We start from the raw sequence: 20,769 nt of genomic DNA, 5'->3' as shown, positions 1-20,769 counted from the left end.
AAAAAAAAATAAAAAAATTTAACAGTGCCCCTCTGAAGCAACTGCAGAGGTGAGGTGCATAAAACAAAAAGAAGCAATGTTAAAAACATTGAGCCTTATAATGGCTCTGTGTAATCAGACTGTCACTTTTGATAAGGGTACATGAAAACTCTGTAAGAAAAAAGAAAGTTACATCGTATGTAAAAATTGATATGGCTAATGTTTAAAAAAAAAAAGTTGTAGTATAGAAGGAATGTGCTTTTTCCCTAGGACATGTGCAATGTATATTGTAAAAAGGGGTAAAAGAAATACAAATGAAATATGCTACTGAATTAAAATCCTATTAGGGCTCCAAAAAGAGCCGCAATAGACTGTTTTCTTTTTCAGATCTCTGTGTGTTTTGTAAGCAGGAGTTGAAAGTGGAAAGAAATCAAAACTCTGGTGAAAGTTGATTGTGTCCCCAAGACAGAGTCTCTGAGCTCTGCTGATGGCTTTGAATCCAAAAGCCAAGCCTGTGTTGATGCAAATTACCTAACTGATAAAGGAAGGTGAAAACTGCCAGCACAAAAGAAATTACCTAAAAAAAAACAAAAAAAAAAACATGGTATAACAAGATATCTTTAATAGATTTGACGCTAATGTTATTGTTAATATTAAACATTGAAATAAATGTAATGTTAGTAAGTACCCCTTTAACAACGTATAGTATGTATGATTTTTGGAAAAATCCTTTAAGGTAATATGGTAATGATGCTTCTCAGCTATTACCTGTGAATAAACTTAAAGCTTAACACAGCAGGAAAAACATTACAAACTTGGTCTGCTATATAAGAAGAAAAACTTGAGGTACACCACCTCATGAATTTAATAACTAAACAGTAGAATAATTTCCCCATAACCCTTAAAAAGTAGAAGCCATTAAAACCTGACCTGCCTATAAAAAAAAACAAAAAAAACCCAGGAAAATATGGGGGCAATTCCTCTGTTTTGCCTGCAATCAGCAAGGGTATTTGTAAAAGAAAGGAATCTTTTAAGCGACAATCAATGCCACCCTGAAAGGGGTAGAAAAATGTTTTTTGTCTTTCAGAAAATCAGAAAAAGATAATACCAGCTACAGAACAACCTATTACAAAAACAAATGAAAGTTAAAAAAAACATACTGCAATAGCTATGAAATGTACCGAAATGCAGATATTTAGAACATAAAATGTTTTGGGTAATATAAAAAAAATTAAGATTTTGATACATCTGTTAAAGCAAAAAAAAATAAAAATAAAAGATAATTGTTTAATACCTATCAATATAACTGGATGCAGTATGTCTCCAGTACGGTAAGACAAAATTTGTTAAGTGAAGAAATTGTTGTTAAAATTGCACACCAACAGGCTCTGGAAGCAAAGATATGGAAAGTTAACCCACTCCAAAGATTGCACCTGGGATCCTTCTGGCTACCTCAGACCTCAAGCCAGTGGGCTGGGGAGGAAGGGAAACTATTGGACACTAGAGGCTTATCCATGCCTGTTGCTCCAAAGCCCTGTAGTGAAGACATCTCACTAGGATCCTGTATGTGGGATAAAATTAATAATTAGGCCAAAGTATTGTATAACGGGCAATGTGTGTGTTAATTATTGGAAAGAAGTGTTTTAAAAGGATAAAAGTGTTAGCAACCCACCAGTAGACAAATGTACATGTAATGTAAGTACTGTGTTTACCAATAATCACATTTACTATTTGCCACAACCAAAAAGTCTCAGCCTACTGTAAGCACTGATTTAGCTGAGTTCTCTATCAGTCTTAGCGCATTGAATGGCAAACAGTTACCAATTATCTGTTTAAAAAGGTAAAAAGGTAACATAGTTCCTAAAAACAAACAAACAAAACAATGTGGGAAACAGAACCATTCATAATGGTCTCCCACAACTACTGGCATACTAATGTTACTACCCCTAATTGTTTTTGGTTTTAAATTGTATGTGTTTAATTGAAATGTTTAAAATATGCTGGTGGATAAAACAAATGTATGCAAAGCTAGAGCCACAGGCCCAAATCACCTCCCAGTATTTTACTACATAAGAAGTGACACTGGTGATTGATAATCTTAGTGTCAAAAGGGGGATATGTAGGCGCTGGACTTTATAATGTATAATTTGATTTCATCCTACCAGCCACCCTTTTTGAATAGCAGAAAGAAATGACCCTCTGGGACTATAAGATTCTGTTTTCCCATATGCATTACAAATTGGGCCCTCTCTAACTCTTTGTTTTAAGATTTAGGTAGTAAGAGACAGGATTCTCTATTGTGTCTATGTTAAGTAAATTAGAGAAACATTGAAGGCCTGGGTCTCAATGTAAATTGTCTTGGTTATTAATTGTAAAACTTAGCAAGGTTTAATTTGCAATGCCTTTTTGCTCAATATAAAATACTACTGTTTGTATTCTCAATCTGTTTGTGTGAATGAGGAATGAATGCATCAGGAAAAGATAAGGTGTGAAGGCCATTGTTATAGCCAGAGTCAAGGAAAGAAGCAAAAAGACTTAAAGAGTATCAAAGAATCATCAGGCACTGCTTACTACCCAGACGGCTGTTAAACTGTCTGGCATCCGCAGCATGAATACATGCTTTGCCGTGTAAGAATGCACCCCCCCCAGTGAACCAATCATCACCTCAGGACCACGCAGAGTCAATTTTGACTCCAGAAGATGACGTAGAGGAACAGCCTGCAATACCTTACAATCTACGTTCTCGTAAGGGTTGCCAGAAGCAGACAACTACCTAAAGCAAGGCCCAAGAAAAAGCAGTAGTGAGCCTAGCGCCTGCTGCCTGGTGGACATAAAACTGTTACTACAGTTCCCTCAGTTGAGGTTGTCAAAACCAGAAGGGCCCTGCCTCCAACATGTGGTGCCTGTTCCTCGGCTGTTGGTGTCTGAAGGTCTGGGGAGTCCACAATGACAATTCTTTTATCCAGCAGCAAGTGTGGATAGCTCAGACCCTTAATATTTCTAAATGCTGGGTCTGCAGCCACATCCCAGCCCATTCTCAAACTGATGTTCCTGTCCTGGCTATCCCACTCAATTCCCCAGACCTCACTGGAGGACCTTGTCCGTTTAACACAATATGGAACAGTAATGACACCTGGGAAGAGACTATTGGCAGTTCCTTTAACCCACTTGGGGGAGTAATACACCAGGCAAAAAAAAAAAAAAAAAAAAGGTTCCTGAGGTTAAAAGAAGTAGTTAAAATAATGGCAAATAAAACTGGAGAAAGTTTAAGAGCCCTGGCCAAAGAAACAGGGGCAATCCGACAGGTGGCCTCCAAAACCGTCAGGCATTGTACATAGTGCTGGCGGCCAAAGGAGGGACTTGTGTTCTCATTGGAAAACAATGTTGTGTGTTTATACCTGACGATACCAATGAGGTAATAGATCACGCTAGCCACTTAGAACAAATCGCATATCTTCCCCATGAAGAGCCGAGTTCTTTATGGAAGTGGCTAAGTAACCTGTTCAATTTCTCTGGCATAGGAAACTGGTTGTTTCAGGGAGCCCTGACTATCCTGTTTGGAATCCTAATAATTTTTGTATGTTTTCAGTTAGTCTCCTGTTGTACCCAAAATTGTGTAAGGCATGCCACTCAGGTGACTGCCCCAGAACAGAGTGCTAATATGATAATTTTGAATATTGCTGATGAACAAAGAGATAAAGAATGGTTAATATGTGGAACCCAGTAAAATTTTGGTCATGGCGTGAGCTTGACCAAAAGGAGGGATTGTGAAAGTAGAATGAATTATATTGTAAAAATAAGAATGGATTAAAGAAATGTTGTATGTACCTTTAAGCAGAAATAAGAAATGTTGAAATACAGGTGCCAGGAAAAGAAACATTAGGCATAAACAATGGTGCTAATGGCAAAACATTAACAGAAGATGGGTAAGGAAATAAGATATGCATGCCTAGCCCAGGTAAACTTATCTGATTCTGCTTCCTTTGTTATCTTGTTAAGTTCTCACCCTTTTATCTGTATAAATAAGATAGTTTGTGTCTTGCATGGTGCTCACATTATCTGGGTGTCATTAGCAGAGCGCTGTGCTAATAAAACAGAGTGGTCTGACAAACTGTGAGTCCTGAGTCTAACTTTGACACAGCCCTGTCCCCCAACTTTGCTGATGCCCCTCAGTCCTGACTCACAGGCCCCTGCTATCCCAGCCCCACAGCTGGACATTCCCCCCACTCCCATCCCCCCAGCTGATCTCACCCGCCAGTTCCTGTTTCTGCTGGGGCAATGTTTCCATGAGGTCTCTCCAAGGGGTGGCCAGGATATCCTCGCAGTGACACAATCCCCCGGGCTCCAGCCATGGGGCCCCTGTGGTCTGACCTGAACTGCACCCCCATCCCACAGAGCAGACTGGGGGTCAGGACTCCTGGGTTCTAGTCTCAGCTGGAGGAGGGAAGTGGGGTCTAGTGCAGAGGTGGGCAAACAATGGCCCGTGGGCCACATCTGGCCTGCGGGACCCTCCTGTCCGGCCCCTGAGCTCCTGCCTGAGGAGGCTAGCCCCCGGCCTCAGGAGCCTGACCTGAACTGCCCCCCACATCCCAAAGGGCATGACACTGTCAAGCAGGAGGAAGCCTGTGGAGTGAGAGCAGGCTGGAGGTCAGGACTCCTGGGTTCTAGATGCAGTTTGAGGAAGGAAGTGGGGTCTAGTGGTTAGAGCAGGGGGGACCTTGGCATCAGGACTCGTGGGTTATATTCCCTTCTTAACCATCTCTCTCTCCTCATGACTAGCATCACACTGGATGGCCACATTGCCCCTGTATCAGTATCGCAGCCCAATATCTGAACCCTGGGATGCTCTTGTCTTCCCCACTGTCTTGTGGCAGGGAGTTCCCCCGGTTAACAACACAAGGCTGAAGGGATTTACAGGTAACGGTGGGGGTGAGTGCAGGTCGTGAGCTCCCAGCCATGCACAGATCTGCCCCAGGACTTGGATCTGGCCCCAGCTGGGCTGGAATGTCGGCAGCTCTTCAGCTGTTGGGCTGCAAGGGGAAAAGCAGCCCCCGGCTGCCCGGTCCTGCTAATCTGGGCTCCGCACCGTGCTGGGGCTGCGTTCCAGGAGGCACGAGGGGGGACAACAGGGGTGTAGGGGGGGCACAGACAGGAGCAGAGGTAGCATGGGATGGAGATAAGCTTGGGGCTGTTTGCCGGGCTGGAACCGGCCCTGCTGGGTCATTCCTGGGGCCATCTCAGGGGAAGCGTCCAGGGGCAGGGGTGTCTCTGGTCCAAAGAAGGAGGCCGGGGCCTGGGGAGTTTAGAGCAGTGTCTCTGTGTGTCAAAGTGGATGGGAGCCCAGCACGTTGGTCTCCAACACAGATATCCCCATATACACCGGACCCCTCCCTCAATCCGCCACCCACCCCTCCATCCACTCACCCACCCCACCCCACCTTCCCCTCCCCCCTGCATCAATCTATCCAGCCTCCCCCCACACCCATCCAGCCCCCTGCTCCATCCCGTCCTCAGGTGTTCCCCAGGCACCTCTCCCCCTGATCTCCCCCATCGCTAACCCCAGGAAGGGGGGCTCCTTCTGCCCCCCACTCTGCACCTCGGGACTTGGGCAGACACCCGCTGTAGCAGCCCCCGCGGCGCCCCGATTGCCCCATGTGGCTGCCTGGTCGGGGGCAGCTGTGTAAACGGGAACCGAATCCATGCCCCGCCCCCGCGAGCCCCGCCGGGATGGGGGCTCAGCCCAGACCAGGGTCTGTCATTTAGTGGGAGCCCCTGGTTAAAATAGTGCCCGCACCTGCCTGTCAGCTGGGCCCTTTTCTGACACCCCCACGGCTCCCCCGAGCTCTCCCCGTCCCATCTCCCCACACACGGCCCTCCCCTCCCCTCCCCCCGTCCCACCCTTCCTGGGCGGGGCCCCCCGCCCCCATGGAGCCGGCCCTGGCTCGGGGGCGCTGCCCTCTGGCTGCAGCTCGGTGCGCGCCGCTCGCTGGACTCCCTCGCCCCGCAGCATGGACCCGGCTCGCCGCCTGCTGCCCCTCGGTGAGCCCCCGACCCCGGCCCCGCCGCCCGGCTGCACCATGTGCTCGGCCCGGGCAGCTGCTCCCCGCGCGCGTTGCTGAGCGCGGTTCCCCGGGAGTGACTCCGGAGTCGCTCCGCCGTGGCTGCCGGCGGGCTCCGGCCCCCGGTAGAGCTGGGATCCCTGCGGGCTGGGCCCCGAGTCCGACCTGGGGTCCGTGGGGGGTGGGCCCGATTCTGACGCCACTTACTGTGGTGTGAATCCCCGGGGGCGGGTCCCCGGCTGGTGTGTTTTCCTGCCTGGACTCCCGGGGAGTGACGCTCATTTACACCCGCTGCCTTTACAGTGTCGTGACCGAGTGAGGGCAGGATCGGGCCCAGCCAGTGCCGCCAGGGACTGATTCCCCCCCCCCCCGGTGGAAATCTGGAGCAACTGGGCCCGATTCTGCTCCTACAACTTTCCCCTTGTGTGACTCCAGGGGAGTGACTCCTGGCTCCCGTGCTGGTGTGAATGGGACCAGGACACTTGTCTCTGGCGGGGCAGGGATCTGCTGGGCTGTCCCGGGCACTAGAGGATTGTGCTATTTGTCCGGCTGGGCTGGGCTCCTTTCTGACACCCTGGGGAGCAGCGTGTTATGGGGGGCGGGTCACAGGTTGTTCTTCCATCCTGGCTTGTACTCCAGAGAGAGATGATCCTTCTTTGACAGAGAAGCCAGGTGGTTTCTCCAGGCTCCTGGCAAGATGGTTCTGGTGCTGGGAAGTGAACCCAGGAGTCCTGGCTCCCACCCCTCCAGCTCTAACTACTAGACCCTGTTCCCTCAGGCTGCAGAAGCAGGGTTTATAAACTGATTCCCCCGGGTTTGTAAACTGTGCTGTCGGGGGTGGACTTTACACCAAGGATGGAAAAGCCCAGGGACCAGGTTTGAAAACCTTTTGGGGACCCTTTTGGGGTGATCAAGCTTTGCATTTCCTCCAGTGGGGAATCGTGCGTATGAGGCACTATCAGAGCAGGAGTGTGTGTGTGCTGGTGTTGTCTGTGGGCTGTTCAGGCGAGTCCTGAGTGGTTAGTGACAGTGCAGAAGGCTGGATGCAATTGTCTGCTTGTGTCCTGGCTCTGCCCCCCTCTGCCGCTGGTCCTGTCCCCACTGGAGACAAGGCCATGTCTACCCTTGGCCTGCAGTGTCAGCGCATCCCAGGTGGAGGTGCCCCAAATGCCACCCCCCTTACCAGCTATTCTGGTCACTGGTCATCCTAGGTCCAGTAAACTCCCCTTCCAAGCTTCATCCAGACTTGATCTGATCTTTGGGGGGAGGGGATGTTCCAGGGTCACCTTCCCCACCCCCACCAGCCACTGATGGATCCGCAGTCGCATCCCCTTTGGGCTGTGGGTGGTGCTGGAGCGTAAGATTCACCTCGGAGCTGGGAGCTGCAGCATCAGGAGCTGGGTGCCTGGTGTCCTGGGGTTCAGAGGAGGCTGGTTGGGGATGGGGCAGGTTGGAATGTGGGTCGGGGTCCTTTGCTTTGGGGTGTTTGAAGTCTTCAGCTTCCGTATGAGGAGAGATTAATAAGACTGGGACTTTTCAGCCTGGAAAAGAGACAGCTAAAGGGAGATATGACTGAGGTCTATAAAATCATGACTGGTGTAGAGAAAGTAGATAAGGGCGTGTTGTTTACTACTTCTCATATCACAAGAACTAGGGGTCACCAAATAGGCAGCAGGTTGAAAACAAACAACAGGAAGTATTTCTTCACACAACGCACAGTCAACCTGTGGAACTCCTTGCCAGAGGATATTGTGAAGGCCAACACCATAACAGGGTTCAAAAGAGAACTAGATAAATTCATATAGGATAGGTCCATCAATGGCTATGAGCCAGGATGGAAAGGGATGGTGTCCCTAGCCTCTGTTTGCCAGAAGCTGGGAATGAACGACAGGGAATGGATCACTTAATAATTCCCTGTTCTGTTCATTCCCTCTGGGGCACCTGGCACTGGCCACTGTCGGCAGACAGGATACTGGGCTAGATGGTCCTTTGGTCTGACCCAGTAGGGCCGTTCTTATGTCTTTCACATAAAGGAGCATTTGCCTGGCTTTAGATGCCTTCAGGGCTAGAAGCAAACCTAGGACTCCTGGGTTCTATCCTGGCAGTGGGAGGGGAGTGGGGTCTAGTGGCTAAAGCAGGGGAGACTGGGCCCAGACTCCTGGGTTCTATTCCCACAGCTGGGGGAGGGGTGTTGGTTATGAGTTCTTTTCTAAGTGGCTGGCTGTACAAAGGGCTGGATCCTGTTGGGCGCTCAGTGCCCCACTCCTCTGTGCCTCCTATGTCCTGGGGGAGGTGCCACGCCTGTGATGCCAGCAGAGGAGCCTCGTTTTCAGAAATATTTCTGTCCATGTGGTGCCAAGTGATTAATAAAATGGAACATTCCTTGCCCTGCTTGGCCCTGCCAGTCCAGCCGCCCTCTGGGGAAGGAGGGAGGGAGAGGGAGACATCAGTGCTGCCCTGGGTCTGTGCCCACCCACCTTCCCAGAGCTTTGGGGCATCTGCTTTTCAATCCAGATTTAGGCTCCTGAAATGAGAAGCCTGACTTACAAAGGGGCTGTGATTTGTAGGCAGGCAGCGCCGTCTAGTCAACAGAGTGTCGGGGTGGGAGTCAGAACACCTGGGTTCTTTCCACTGATTTGGCAACTCGCTTCCCTGCTCCATGCCTCAGTTTCCCCACTTGTCTTTTGTCAGTTGAGACTGGGAGCCCTTTGGGGTAGGGGTCATCTCTCCCTGTGGGTCAATGCTGCACCTGTTGCGATGGAGACCCCAATCTTGGCTGGAGTCTGTGCAGCCCCTGGCAGAATAGGGCCTCAATTTTGGTCAGGGCTGATACCGTAATTCACTTAATAACGAGCATTCCCAGATCCTGCAGAATCTGGGCATAACCAGCCAGCCAGGCCAGCTATTTTAGGAGCCTTGATATGGATTTAGGTGCCCAAGTTTGGCACATGGGTCCCCAGCTGGGGGCTGGATCCTGCACTGCATGTTCCAACTCAGCTCCCGTTGGAGGCAGGCGCTGTCCTGCTGGTGCGATGGGCTCAGGATTGGATCCAGGAGTAGTTTGAGCTCCAGTAGCTGCTGTGATCTTTGATGCCTCCTGAGATCTGTGTGGCACAGCCCAGCAGGCAGCAGCTCTGTGGCACAGGTGCCCGAGTGGTTCAGGGGCTGCAATGGCACAGGGAAAATCCAGGTTCAATTCTCAGCTCTGGTACTGAATCGCTCTGTGCCTCAGTTTCCACAGCAGTAAAATGGGGCAAATGGTCCTTCACTTGCCTTGTCCGTTTGGGTCATTGGGTTTCAATGCCAAGGCTCATAGGTGCCAAGCTTGGTACAATGGGGCCTTGGTGCCAGAGCAGTATGGCTAAGAAATACAATCTGTGAGGGTGGGGTTGCATGACAGCCATTTGTTAGATCAGTGGCTTTGTTTTTTACATTTGATTTCCTGGCTTCATAAAATGGGGGGAGGGGGGAGATAATATGGAGCAAAGAGCCAATGGGGCTGGGAACCAGGACTCCTGCTCCTGGCTCTGGAAGGGGAGTGGGGTCTAGTGGTTAGAGAAGGGAGCTGGGAGCCAGGACTCCTGGGTTCTCTTCCCAGCTGCCATTTGCTCTGAGACAGTGGGTGAGTTGTCGCTCAGTGCCTCAGTTTCCCCAGCTGTAAAATGGGGCTGGTGGCAGCTCTTTCTCAGCAGTGGGGCCGTGCGGCCTGTGAATGCCCATGAGGCGCTTTAGGGCTGGATGGGGCCGAAGTGCCGCCAACGTGCCGTCAGGGAGGGGCCGGCAGCGCTCGTGTCCGGGTGTCGGCCTTGGCCTGGCAGCATCTCTCCCCATCGCCCCTTGGCTGGCAGGGCTGTAACGCGAGAACTGACGGAGCGAACGTGTCTAGTCTCACCAGTGTCCTGAGCTACGGGCCTGGTGGGAAGTGAGCTGCCGGGATCTGTCGGCAGATTCCTCCTTGGCCTGTCTCCTCTTTGCCAGGGGCCGTCGTTCTGGTACAGTGGGGACTTGTCCCAGGCTAAACGCTACCATAATACACGTAATACTAACTCCAGCCTTGCTGCCCCAAGCCTTGAAGCATTGAGACAGGCCCTCAAAAATCCTGAGTGGCTTGAAGAAGATAGTGAGATCGCGATGTTGGGTTCCTTGTGGTCTCGTAGCCCTCTGGGGGGTGTCACATTTCTGAGCTCCACTCTGCCATCCGGAGGGTTAGAAACTTGCTTTTAATTTGAGCCCAGGTCTTCACAATCCCAGGAGCCCAGAAGCTGGGGCTTTAAAAAAAGCAACAATTGTCACAAGGCCAATGGTAAAATTGCAAGTGTTGGCAGTGCTGTGACGTCCTTTGTCTCCTGTATCGGGACCCGGAGCTTTGGAAGAAATGGCTGGCTGGGGGTTGGGGAGGGGATTGGTTGTATCTCCAGGGACTGGGGGTTGGGGGAGGGACACCTCATATCTTGGGGGGGGGAGTTGGCGGATGATGTAACCTGGCAGGGAGGGAAGCGGGCTGTGTTTTGCCGGGTGAGGCGTTGCGCGGCTGATTTCAAAATCAAGAGCAAAACCGAAAGGCGGGTGCTGAGTTGTGGGAAATGGTGAGAGGTCTGATAAATGACGGGTCCTGTAACCTCTCCTCATCCCCCCCCAAAAAACCCCTCGTCTTGTGCCAGGGCTGGCACCTGGGCAGAGTGAGCATGAGCCAGCATGTGTGTGGGGGGGTAAATTCTCCCAGGTCACTATGGCAGCAGCGCAGGCACCGCCCCCGCTTGGTGCTGGTGGCATTGATGACACAAGGGGCAGATCAGTGGTGGATCGGGCCCACCTGGGGGATCAGGCCTCCGTTGTGAGATGCGGGGGCTGGGCAGAAAGGCAGATACAGTATCATGGTGGGGGGCAGTTCTCCGGGTCCCCGCAGGGTTACTCAGTAGCAGTGAGATGCTGAGGTGACAGCGATTCCTGGAAACTACCCAGGGCAGAGGAAAGCACAGGGGGGCCAGAGCCCGGCTGGTGTGAATCAGCCTCCTTCCACTGAGCTCACTAGGGCTGGGCCAGTTTACACCAGCTGGGGCCTTGCCCAGAACGTCAGGGGCTGATTCCAAGAAGAGGGGTGGAAGTGTCCCCTTTGAGAGGGGACTGGTGTCCGGTGGGTGGGGGAGAGCCAGGACTCCTGGGTTCTAGCCTCAGCTCCGGGAGGGCAGTGTGGTGTAGCGGTTAGAACAGGGGGGCTGGGAGCCAGGGGTCCTGTATCTGGCCCCAGCTCCAGGAGGGCAGTGCGGTGTAGCGGTTAGAACAAGGGGGCCGGGAGCCTGGGCTCCTGTATCTAGCCCCAGCTCCGGGAGGGCAGTGCGGTGTAGTGGTTAGAGCAGGGCTCCCTGCACAGGGCTGTGGTTTGAAGCAGCAGCAGCAAGACTGGGCTCCTGAGGGGTGCAGAGGCAGGGAAAAGTGCAGTGAGTTTCCTGCCTCTTTAGAGGGGCAGGGACTTTCCAGGGGCAGCTGCGTCGGGGGAGGGGGCGCTGCATCAGCTGCTGCCGCCCCCGCCTAGGCCGGGTGCATGGAGGGGGCCCTCAGATCTGCTCGGCTGGGAACGCCGGGCCGGGGGAATCGCTGCTTGGTGTGTGGCTGGGAATGTGGGACCAGTGGGGCTGGGGGAAGCTGTTGCCTCCCACGGGCCAGCACTCCCGGGGGTGGGGGGGGGCAGGGGATTGCCCTGGGGTGTTCCCTGGGCAGGATGACACGTGGCTTTCACTCTGCGTCACCCGCCCAGCTCGGGGTTCCCCCCTGACCCTCCTGAGAGTGGTGGGGCTGCTCCGGAGCTCCCGCGTCCCAGGCAAACAGCACCTCGCTGGGCACGTTGCCAGCCTGTGAGCTGCACGTGTGTGGGCTGGTGGGTGGAGGCAGGGCCGGCTTTAGGCCGATTCAACCAATTCCCCTGAATCGGGCTCCGCCCCTAAGAGGGCCCCGTGCCCAAGCCCCAGTACGGCGTACCCGCAAGAGCCGGTGCGCTGTCCCAGGGTGGCCCGGCTTCCCCAGGGGGCAATTTAAAGGGTCTGGGGCTCCCTGCACACCTGCTTCAATGAGGGGGGCAGGGAGCAGCTGGGACCCACACATGTGCACATCCTAGGGTGACCAGACAGCAAGTGTGAAAAATCAGGACGGGGGTGGGAGGTAATAAGATCCTATATAAGAAAAAGACCCAAAAATTGGGACTGTCCCTATAAAATCAGGACATCTGGTCACTCTAGCACACCCCCAGGGAGTGGCGGGGACCCACACATGTGAAACGGAGCTCAGTTCTAGTTCAGGCCCATCTTTTTAAAAAAGAACTTTAGGTCGGGTTAACATACAGCCGTATTTTCCCGGACATGTCCGGCTTTTTGGTTCTTAAATTGCCATCTGGGAGGAATTTTTAAAATTTAAAATTTAAAAATTCCTCCTGGGAAAATATGGAGTATGGTAACCCTATTGGTACAAAAAAATACATATTGTGGCACATCCCTTAAGTCAGAACTTTTTATAGGGAACCGGTTGCTAAGAAATGAAAGGCTTTTTTTACATGTTTTGGTTTTTTTAGTCATCCCTGCTGGGGCCCCACTGAAAATGTTCGAATTGGGCCCCGCACTTCCTAAAGCCGGCCCTGGGTGGAGGAGTGGAGGTTGGGGCTGACTCCTGGGGGCTGTCCCCAGCTTGGGGAGAGAACTGGGTTTGAAAGTGCTGCCCAATCTGTCTGGGGTAAATGGCTGCTCTGGGGGAGGAGGTTACACCAGGGCCAGGATCTGGCTGAGCGAGCAGATGAAAGACGTTTCTCCCTTACAGAGGTGTCACTCCGGTGAGGCCAGATCCCAGCTGGTGTAAACTGGCCGTCGCTCCTTGGGAGTCAATGGGGCCGGACCCCACAACTCCCATCGACTTCAATGCACTTACCCTGATTCCAGCAGCTGAGGCTCTGCCCCAGAGCCCGATTTGTGCCGTGTGCTCTAACCCTGCTCCCAGCGGCCGGGACTCTGCCCTCCTGACCTTCCCGGTGTCTCCACTTGGCCCCATTCCACAATGGAGCCCTGGCTCCCGGCCCCCTGTCTCCTCTGCCCCCAGCCGGGGATATTTCCTGCCCCCAGCTGCCTTCTTTATTTCAGGGGCCTGAGTATTAATAGGAGACCGGGGAGGATTTTGTCAGCCGGCATCTAGCTCTGCCCACATGTCCAGCGCCCGGCATTCTGCTCGGTGGGAAGGAAAGCGGGGGTGGGGCAGGTCTCCGTTGTTATCGGTGGGAGCCCCTGGCCCGATCCTCTTCTTATTGCCCCTCCACCTAATCCAGAGTCACTCCAGTTATGCCAGTGGATTCACACTGTTCTACTGACCAGTGTCTGGTTTGGCTATCACACTCTTAGTACTTAGATTACAGAAACTCAGAGACCCCACCCAAGATCAGAGGCCCCTATTGTCATGGGTGCTGCACAGACCCTGCCCAAGATCTAGGAGTCCCAAATGTGGTGGGTGCTGCACAGACACCTAAGAGAGACAGCCCCTGCCTTGAAGCGCTCACAATAGACATTGATGATGTGTGGGAGGGGAAACTGAGGCACAGAGGGGGGAAGTGACTTGCCCAAGGTCACCCAACAAGCCAGTGGCAGAGGTGGGACTAGAACCTAGGTGTCCTGACTCCTAGGCTTGTGGCCGAGCTGCTAGGCGGTGCTGCCTCCAGCCAGCATTATGCCCTGATGTTACTAGTAAAATGGAATGGCTCCTCCCTATGATCCCAGGGTTAAAAATGAGGCAGTGGGGTCAGGTCCCCAGCAGATGTACAGTGACCCCACTGACTCCAGTGGAGCAATGCGGATTGACCCCACCCGGGAACCTGGCCCATTGACCCCAGCTGGGCTCTGGACTGGCGCTGCAGGGACACAGATCTTAACCTTTCCCGGGGACACCTGCCGTCTAGTGGAATTCAAAGGCTGCCTTTCAGCTCCCTCCTCCATCCCAGGCAAATGTTGTGGTTTTACAACCGCAATGTCCCCGTTCACGTGTGTTTTTTCCTCTCTGCTGTTGCTGAGCGACAAATCCACACAAACACTGAGGAGACTGACGGGCGGGCTGGGTTTCTGACACGACCTCAGAATAAGGAACAGGCTGGGGCCGGAGGGCGGGGAGAGGCCGTGAAACAGGCAGGATGCAAAGTGCCGGCAAAGGCACCAAGAGGCAGATTTGTAAAAGGTTTTGGGGCCAAATTCCCCAGTGGGAATTCCCCCCACCCCCCGTGCTTGGATCTCATTGGCCAATCCAGGTCTAAGAGCCTGTCTTCCCTAGTGAGTTAACAGGAGACACAGCTCCCCCTAACTCAACCCCTGTCCACACACTAATACCTAGTGGTTAGAGCAGAGGAGGAGTCAGCCTTGCACCAATCCCCGGCCTCTGGGTGTCTCACACACCCGGGCACTAGCACCAGGGTCCCTCACAACAGCTGTCGCAGGGCCAGGCTCCCTAGTGGGACAGGCTCTGTGCTCAGCACTTGTAGCTAGGATGACCTCAGCGAGCCCTGTTAGCAACCGGCCCCACTGCCGCCCCTAACGGCTCAGGGCTTTCGACACCGCTTGAGTCCTGCCCTGCAGAGAAGTGGGGGGAAGTAGCCAGGAGATAAGTGGCTCGTGAAAAGGGAACCGATAAAACCCCTAGTTACCCCCCGGATGTTTTCACAACAGAGCCGGCCTTGGTTCTTCCCCCAGATCCCACGATCTCGCTCCGTGGGGCAGCCCCCCAGCTGGGGTGACAGCCTCGCCCCATTGGCCTAGCAAACTACTGCCCCCTCCCTTTTCCCCCTGCCCCTTCCCCCCTGCCCCACTGTTTCAGCCCTGGGTGTTGGGTCTCTAGGTGCAGCCCATCTGTGGCCTTTCTGCTGAGATTGAGTCAGGTCACTTCCTCTCGTGCATTAGGTGTATTATGGTCGCAGCTACAGACCCCGACTGAGTTGAGGGGTTGCTCCGTGATTCACGGCTTCCCGGCGCGGTGGGAGGGGACGGCGCTCACTGGTAGTGGTCACCGCCCGGCCGTTGCCGTCTGAGGGGGCAGCCTGGGGGTGGCGCGATACCCCGGCTCCTGCCGGCTACACGGGACCCCAGGAGCAGCAGCAGCAGCAAGCCCTGGGTAAAGTGCTGGAGTGTTATTATTGCAGTCCTGGGCTGACCCAGCAGGGGGTACGTACATGGGAGATTCTGGCCATGTCCCTGGAGGGTGGAGAGGGGACAGGGCCCCACGATCACTCCTCTCTGGGCAGAGTCACTGCAGCTCGTCGCCGGCAGGAGGGTTTGAAGGATTCTCCCTCCATTCCGGCCTGGCTGGTGTTTGAGCAGCAGGGAGGGTCCTGGGGGCTCCTTGTCCCTGTATCTGATGCTGCAGCAGGCTGCTGGTATGTGTGAACATACATGTCTGTACCTCTGTGCCCGTGCATGAGTGTGCGGCACACGTGTGTGCCTGTGCGTGAGTGTGGGCGCTCCGGTATGTACATCGGTACTTGTTCACAGACGTGAGCGCACATCTGCACATTTGTGTGCATGCCGGAGTGTGTGTGCATGTGAGCACTAGCATGTGCAATGCGTGTGTCTGGCGTGTGGGTAACTATCCTGCTCAGGCACTATGGGGATTCAGGGGACAATTGAGGGACCAGCCCCAGCCCAGCATGGACCCTGGGGCTGTGGCCTTGGTGTGAGGCTGTGGCGCCCCCTAGTGGCTGAGGCTGTGCAGTGCCGCTCTGTGGACACAAAGGTTCGACGGGGGCAGGGGAAGGCGATGGGGGGCTGGACTGGCCTTGAGGATCAGGTCCCCTGTGCTCCAGTCTAGCCCACGATGGTGGAGACTAAAAATTGCTGACAGGCATTGTACGAAATGAGTTTGCCCCTGCTTCCAAGCTGGGCATCAGGACTTCTGGGTTCCGAACCAGCTCTGGGATGGGGGGAGTGGGGTCTAGTGGTTAGAGCAGGGGTAGGCGTCAGGACTCCTGGGTTCTATTCCTAGCTCTGCCCCTGCACCAATGGCCCATCTCAGAAGAAAGGCCTCCAAGGGACAAAGCCCTTCGCCCCGGGTGGGGTGGGGAGTGTCCCAGCAAGGCTGGGGCTGCCTGGGAACAGGCCCTGCTGCTGCCCCTGTTATAAAGAGCCCGAATAGCCAACACGTCCCCTCTCAGGGCAGGACGACGGCTCGTGTTTTAACGGGGAGGGGACGTCACCCTCAGGGCCGACTGCCCTGGGACGTGGCAGCTTCTCCATCACGTGGAGTCGCACAGACGGGCTGTCCCCTCTCCAGCTCTGCGCTAGCTCCATCCCCAGCTACGGGCTGGATGCAGGAATCCCTGGGTCATTCTCTGGCCCGTGCAGTGCAAGAGGCCGGATCAGCCTGCTCCCGTCCTGGCCTTAGACTCTCTGAATTAATGGCTCGGCCTTCGCTCCCAGGGGACCTGTGGTGCCGTCACCTCCCCAGCTCCCTCGTCCTCCATGGAGTCTCCCCGGGGGAGATCGGCCGGAGCTGAATTTCAAAGCCGCGCCCCCTTTCTAGCTTCCTTCCTAGGAAAGCACAATGGGGTTCCCCAGCCCGCTGGGCTTCCCCTTTGCACAGCACCTCGGGCACTCGGCCCCGGGTCCTTTAGCATCAGGTTCTGCATACCCACGTGTGGTTAATGACTCAGAGCAACAGACTCTAAATAAACACCAGCAGGAGGGGGCGGATCTGGGCCGATACCTGAGTGAAAAGCAGATCAACCGCAGCCTGTGTTGTGCCCCATCCCCTGCTCGGTGCTTCCCCTTTCCAAGTGGGTTTGTCCATTGCATGGACGCACTGGGTGATCTTGGGTAAGTTATTACTCCTCGCTGTGCCTCAGTTTCCCTATCCTCCCTTTGCCTATTGCCATGAGTCTTGTGGGTCACAGACTGGCTCACTGTGTGTCTGTGCAGCACCGAGCGTGACATGGCCCTGATCTCGGTCCGCTCTGGGCAGCACCTGGCACAATGGGAGCCCTGATTTTGGTGGGCTCTGGATGCCACCCGGCACAATGGGCAGGGCTGGATTTCCAATTAGGCACAGGAGGCACATGCCTGGGGGCACCAGCATTTTATGGGGTGCCTAAAAATTGAAATTTTGCCGCTCCCAGGTCCCAGCAAGGGGCAGGGCCGGCTGATGGGGAGACAGCCCCACACAGCCCTGCTGCTGGAGCGCTCCTCCCTCCGCCCGGCAGACAGCGTCACCTCCCAGGCGGGCAGTGAGTGCGGGCCGGGGGGCAGGGCTTGGGAGAGTGGGTCTCAGTGGGAGTTCATGGGGCAGCTCTGGGCAGAGGGGTGGGGGGTGCTGGGCAGTGGGTGGACGGGGTGCTGGGCGGCAACTAAAAGTTAAAAGTGGTGGGGAACCCTCGCTGCCGATGGCGGTTAATAGCTTCCAGGCAGCAGGGGACTCCTGCAGCTCCTGGCCACCTCCGGGTGGCGGGGCCCCCAAAGCTCCAAACCGGCGGGGGGGGGCGGGGGGGACAGGGACGCTCACCGAACCCCTGTGCCTGGGGCACCCAAAGTGTAAATCCAGCGCTGACAATGGGGGCTCCTGGTCTTTGTTGCTAATACACACAATAGAAGACTCAGTTGCCGTGGCCAAAAGCCCAGTACCCAACTGGAACCAGTTAAAAATATGACCAGGGATCCCAGCTGGGGCTGATTTCCCAGAGCACCAGGTTTCTGCATTTTTAATTCCACCATCGGCAGGACCCTGACTGGCCATTGGCCCGGGATGGGCAGGACTGGGGTGGCTGGGGGTGGGTGCAGCTGAGTGGCGGTTACCATCTGCCCATGGGGCCTCACCCTGTCTCTGCCTTCCAGGGCTCTGCATCGCCCTGTGCCTGTGGGGCACCGTGGCCCAGACTCCTGGCGTACAAGGTAAGGCCGACTCCTCCTGGCTAACCTTCCCCAGCGCTTCCGGCTGCCCGGGATCTGCTGCCTCCGCCCCCTCCGGCCCCTGTCCCTTGTGGGAGGAGAGCAGAGTCAGGGGTCTGGCGAGCCGGGAGCAGCCCCTTGGCATGGGTGTCTTGGGGTGGGTTTACAGAGCACGGTGGGTGCGTGCAGGGGAGAGGAGAAGGCCCCTGTGTAGCCCTCCCTTCCCCTTCCCTTCCCAGCCCCGTGGCCAGCAGAGAATAGACCCTGGGGCCCAGGGCTCTACACTGGGGGCTGGAGTGAGGGGCAGGTCCCCTTTGTAGCCAAGGGCCGTGTTCCTGACCAGCCCGAATCAAACCCCTGATTGCTCAGATGTTAGAAGAGGCATTTGTAGGTTCCCCCCCTCCCAAAATTGGGCTGAACTGAAACCTAGGACCCTCGTGCCCAGCTGGGGGGTGTTTGGGATCAGGACTCTGTGCTCCGAGCCCAGCTCTGCTGCGAATTCCAAGATGGGATTTGGGCAAATTCCCATTGACCCACTGGGGTCCCCCAGTGCTGCACCCCCCTGCTCCGTCTGCTCCCATCCCAAGCCCTGCAGCCGGCTGAGCTGCGCTGGGATCCTTCCCCTCACGCTGGTCAGAGGGACGGATCCCAGCAGAGCCCCAAACACCGGGCAGCTAAAGGATCCAGGAGCCCCCATAAGCAGGTCACAATCTGGGTCATGGGAGGCAGCTCAGGATCTAAACGAGCCTCGCGCCCGATTCCACTCTCAGTCAATCCAGAGCAGAGCCAGGCAGGGATTTCCCAAGGAACCATTTTTTGCCAGAAAATGCCGATTCGGTTCAGAGGAATGTTTGGTTTTACCCGGGAAAAAATTGTGCTGGGGGTAGGAGGGAGGGAGATGAAATAATTTTCAAAACGAACAATTCCCGTTCGAAGCGAGGTTTGGGTTTGAAATTAACGCCAACGAGAGTAACGACGACAGCAACAAAAAGGAGAAAAATTGGGTGAGACTGAAAACGTTTCACTTGAAGCGACGCCCGGCTCCGGGGGCTCTGCCTGTCTGTGCCAGGGACACCCTGGGGAGCCAAGGCCTCCTGTGCAGCCGAGGGCAGCTTGTGGCCAGGTGGTGGATGGCGTCGGAGCTGTTTGCAAGGCGCCCAGGGATGAAAATCAGCGAATGGGGCGTGTGAAAGGAGTCGATCCCCCTGTGTGTTGGGGGGGGGGGGGGGAGCCGCTCTGCACTGGCTGACCCTGCCCAGCTGTTCCCGCCCCTGCAGGTACCACTGGGGACTGTAACAGCCATGTGATATGCCCAGCAAACGCCAAGTGTGTGAACAGCACCCACTGCACCTGCCTGGATGGATACCAGCCACTTGGGAATCGCTTCTTCACTGACTCAACGGAGACCTGTGACGGTAACGGGGCTCCCACGTTGTCCTGTGGGGGCTGGGACAGAGCAGGGGCATTAAGGTCCAGAGCAGCCAACTCCACTGACTGCAGGGCCTGCTGGGGCTGCTCAGCCCGGCTGGGGAATGGGGGGGGCAGCAGCTCGGGTGAGGGCCGCCCTCCTGGGGATCGAACCGGGGCCTCCAGAGTGAGCAGCAGGAGCCAGGAGTGTTGGGCTCTGTGAATTGGGCACAGGGTGGGGGGGGCCCATCACACTGACCCGTCTGAATCCCAGCCTGGGCCCTAATCAGCCTCTGGGTGTGCAGGGGCAGAGGGGCCCCACGGGAGCAGAATGGGGAAGCCCTGGCTAAACTCCCCCCCACACACACCATGCGAGGATCCAAGGAGGGAGGGGGGCAGAGGAGAGGCAGCTTGTCACCCCCCCGCAACACACAGGGAGCCTGGAGCCGCAGTGGGACGTCTCCTCCCCTCCCCTCCCATGGGGGATCTGGGTGTTTGTGAGGCCCAACCCCCACGTACCTGGGACAGGAGGGTAGGGGGGGCTGTTTCTGACATTCCAGCAGCAGAAATGGGTAACTGAGAATCAAGCCCTTAATCACTAACCGATCAGGGCCCCAGTTGTCTGGGTCCCATCACCCAGCTCAGTGCGGGGGTTGGGGGGTGATATGGGGAGTGTCTCCCTGCCAGGACTGTACAGAGCGTCCCCTCTTGCATTACAGATATTAACAAGTGTCTGGGGCCGAGCCAGCCTGACTGCGGACCCAACACAAACTGTAACAACGTGCCTGGGAGTTACTACTGCACCTGCATCCCTGGCTACGAGCCCAGCTCTGGGAAAGCCAACTTCACGCATGCGAGTGAGAACAGCTGCCGGGGTGAGCTCTCCTCTGGCCCCACCGCACCCTGCTCAGGCCCCCAATCTGCCCCCTCCCTCAGGGCTGGGAGCAGTGCCTTTTCCAGCCCCACACTGACAGGGAGCCCCCTGGCTGGGAGGGTGTTTCCTAGGGGGCCATTATGCCCCCTTAGGCAGCCAGGGCGGCCTGACCGGAAAAGGGGCCGGGACGTTCCAGGCCCTTGTTTGCGATGTTCAGCCGGTAGTTACAGCTTGTGTCAAGTCCCACCCGGCCATTCCCATGGAAACTGCCCGTTACACCCCCATTTGGGGGGCGCAGAGCACCGGGCCCGTAGCACTGGGAGAACTCAGGAGCCCATTGGTTCAAATGCTTCCCCTGGCAGAGACCTCGCCCAGCTGTTCCTGCGCCAGCCCCAGGCCGCGTGGGATCACCCCAGCCAGTGCCCTGGGGCGGGTCTAGGCACAAGAAGAAATCAGCGCCGCAGGGATCTCAGCCAGCGCCCCGGGGATTGTGCGGGGATAGCTGGTATCGGGAGCTGTGTGGAGAATCCCTAGGGCTTGGCCCCGGGGGAATTGATGGCGA

General features: G+C 55.4%; 1 protein-coding gene across 1 annotated transcript in view; it reads left to right on the top strand.

The window, feature by feature from the left end:
- Positions 1 to 5,893: 5,893 nt before the first annotated feature.
- The window catches only part of LOC123353560 (adhesion G protein-coupled receptor E5-like), a 29,660-nt gene continuing 14,784 nt past the window's right edge, over positions 5,894 to 20,769 (top strand). The window contains exons 1-4 of the mRNA XM_044994752.1: positions 5,894 to 6,018; positions 17,873 to 17,929; positions 19,204 to 19,341; positions 20,053 to 20,208. Coding sequence (XP_044850687.1) covers positions 5,988 to 6,018; positions 17,873 to 17,929; positions 19,204 to 19,341; positions 20,053 to 20,208 — 382 coding nt within the window. The 5' untranslated portion in view covers positions 5,894 to 5,987. The remainder of the gene's footprint in view (positions 6,019 to 17,872; positions 17,930 to 19,203; positions 19,342 to 20,052; positions 20,209 to 20,769) is intronic.

This window comes from Mauremys mutica, chromosome 20 (genome assembly GCF_020497125.1).
Source record: "Mauremys mutica isolate MM-2020 ecotype Southern chromosome 20, ASM2049712v1, whole genome shotgun sequence".
Classification (NCBI taxonomy): Eukaryota; Metazoa; Chordata; order Testudines; family Geoemydidae; genus Mauremys; species Mauremys mutica.
Note: the sequence above shows the minus strand (reverse complement) of the source record. Positions and strands in the feature narration are given on the sequence as shown.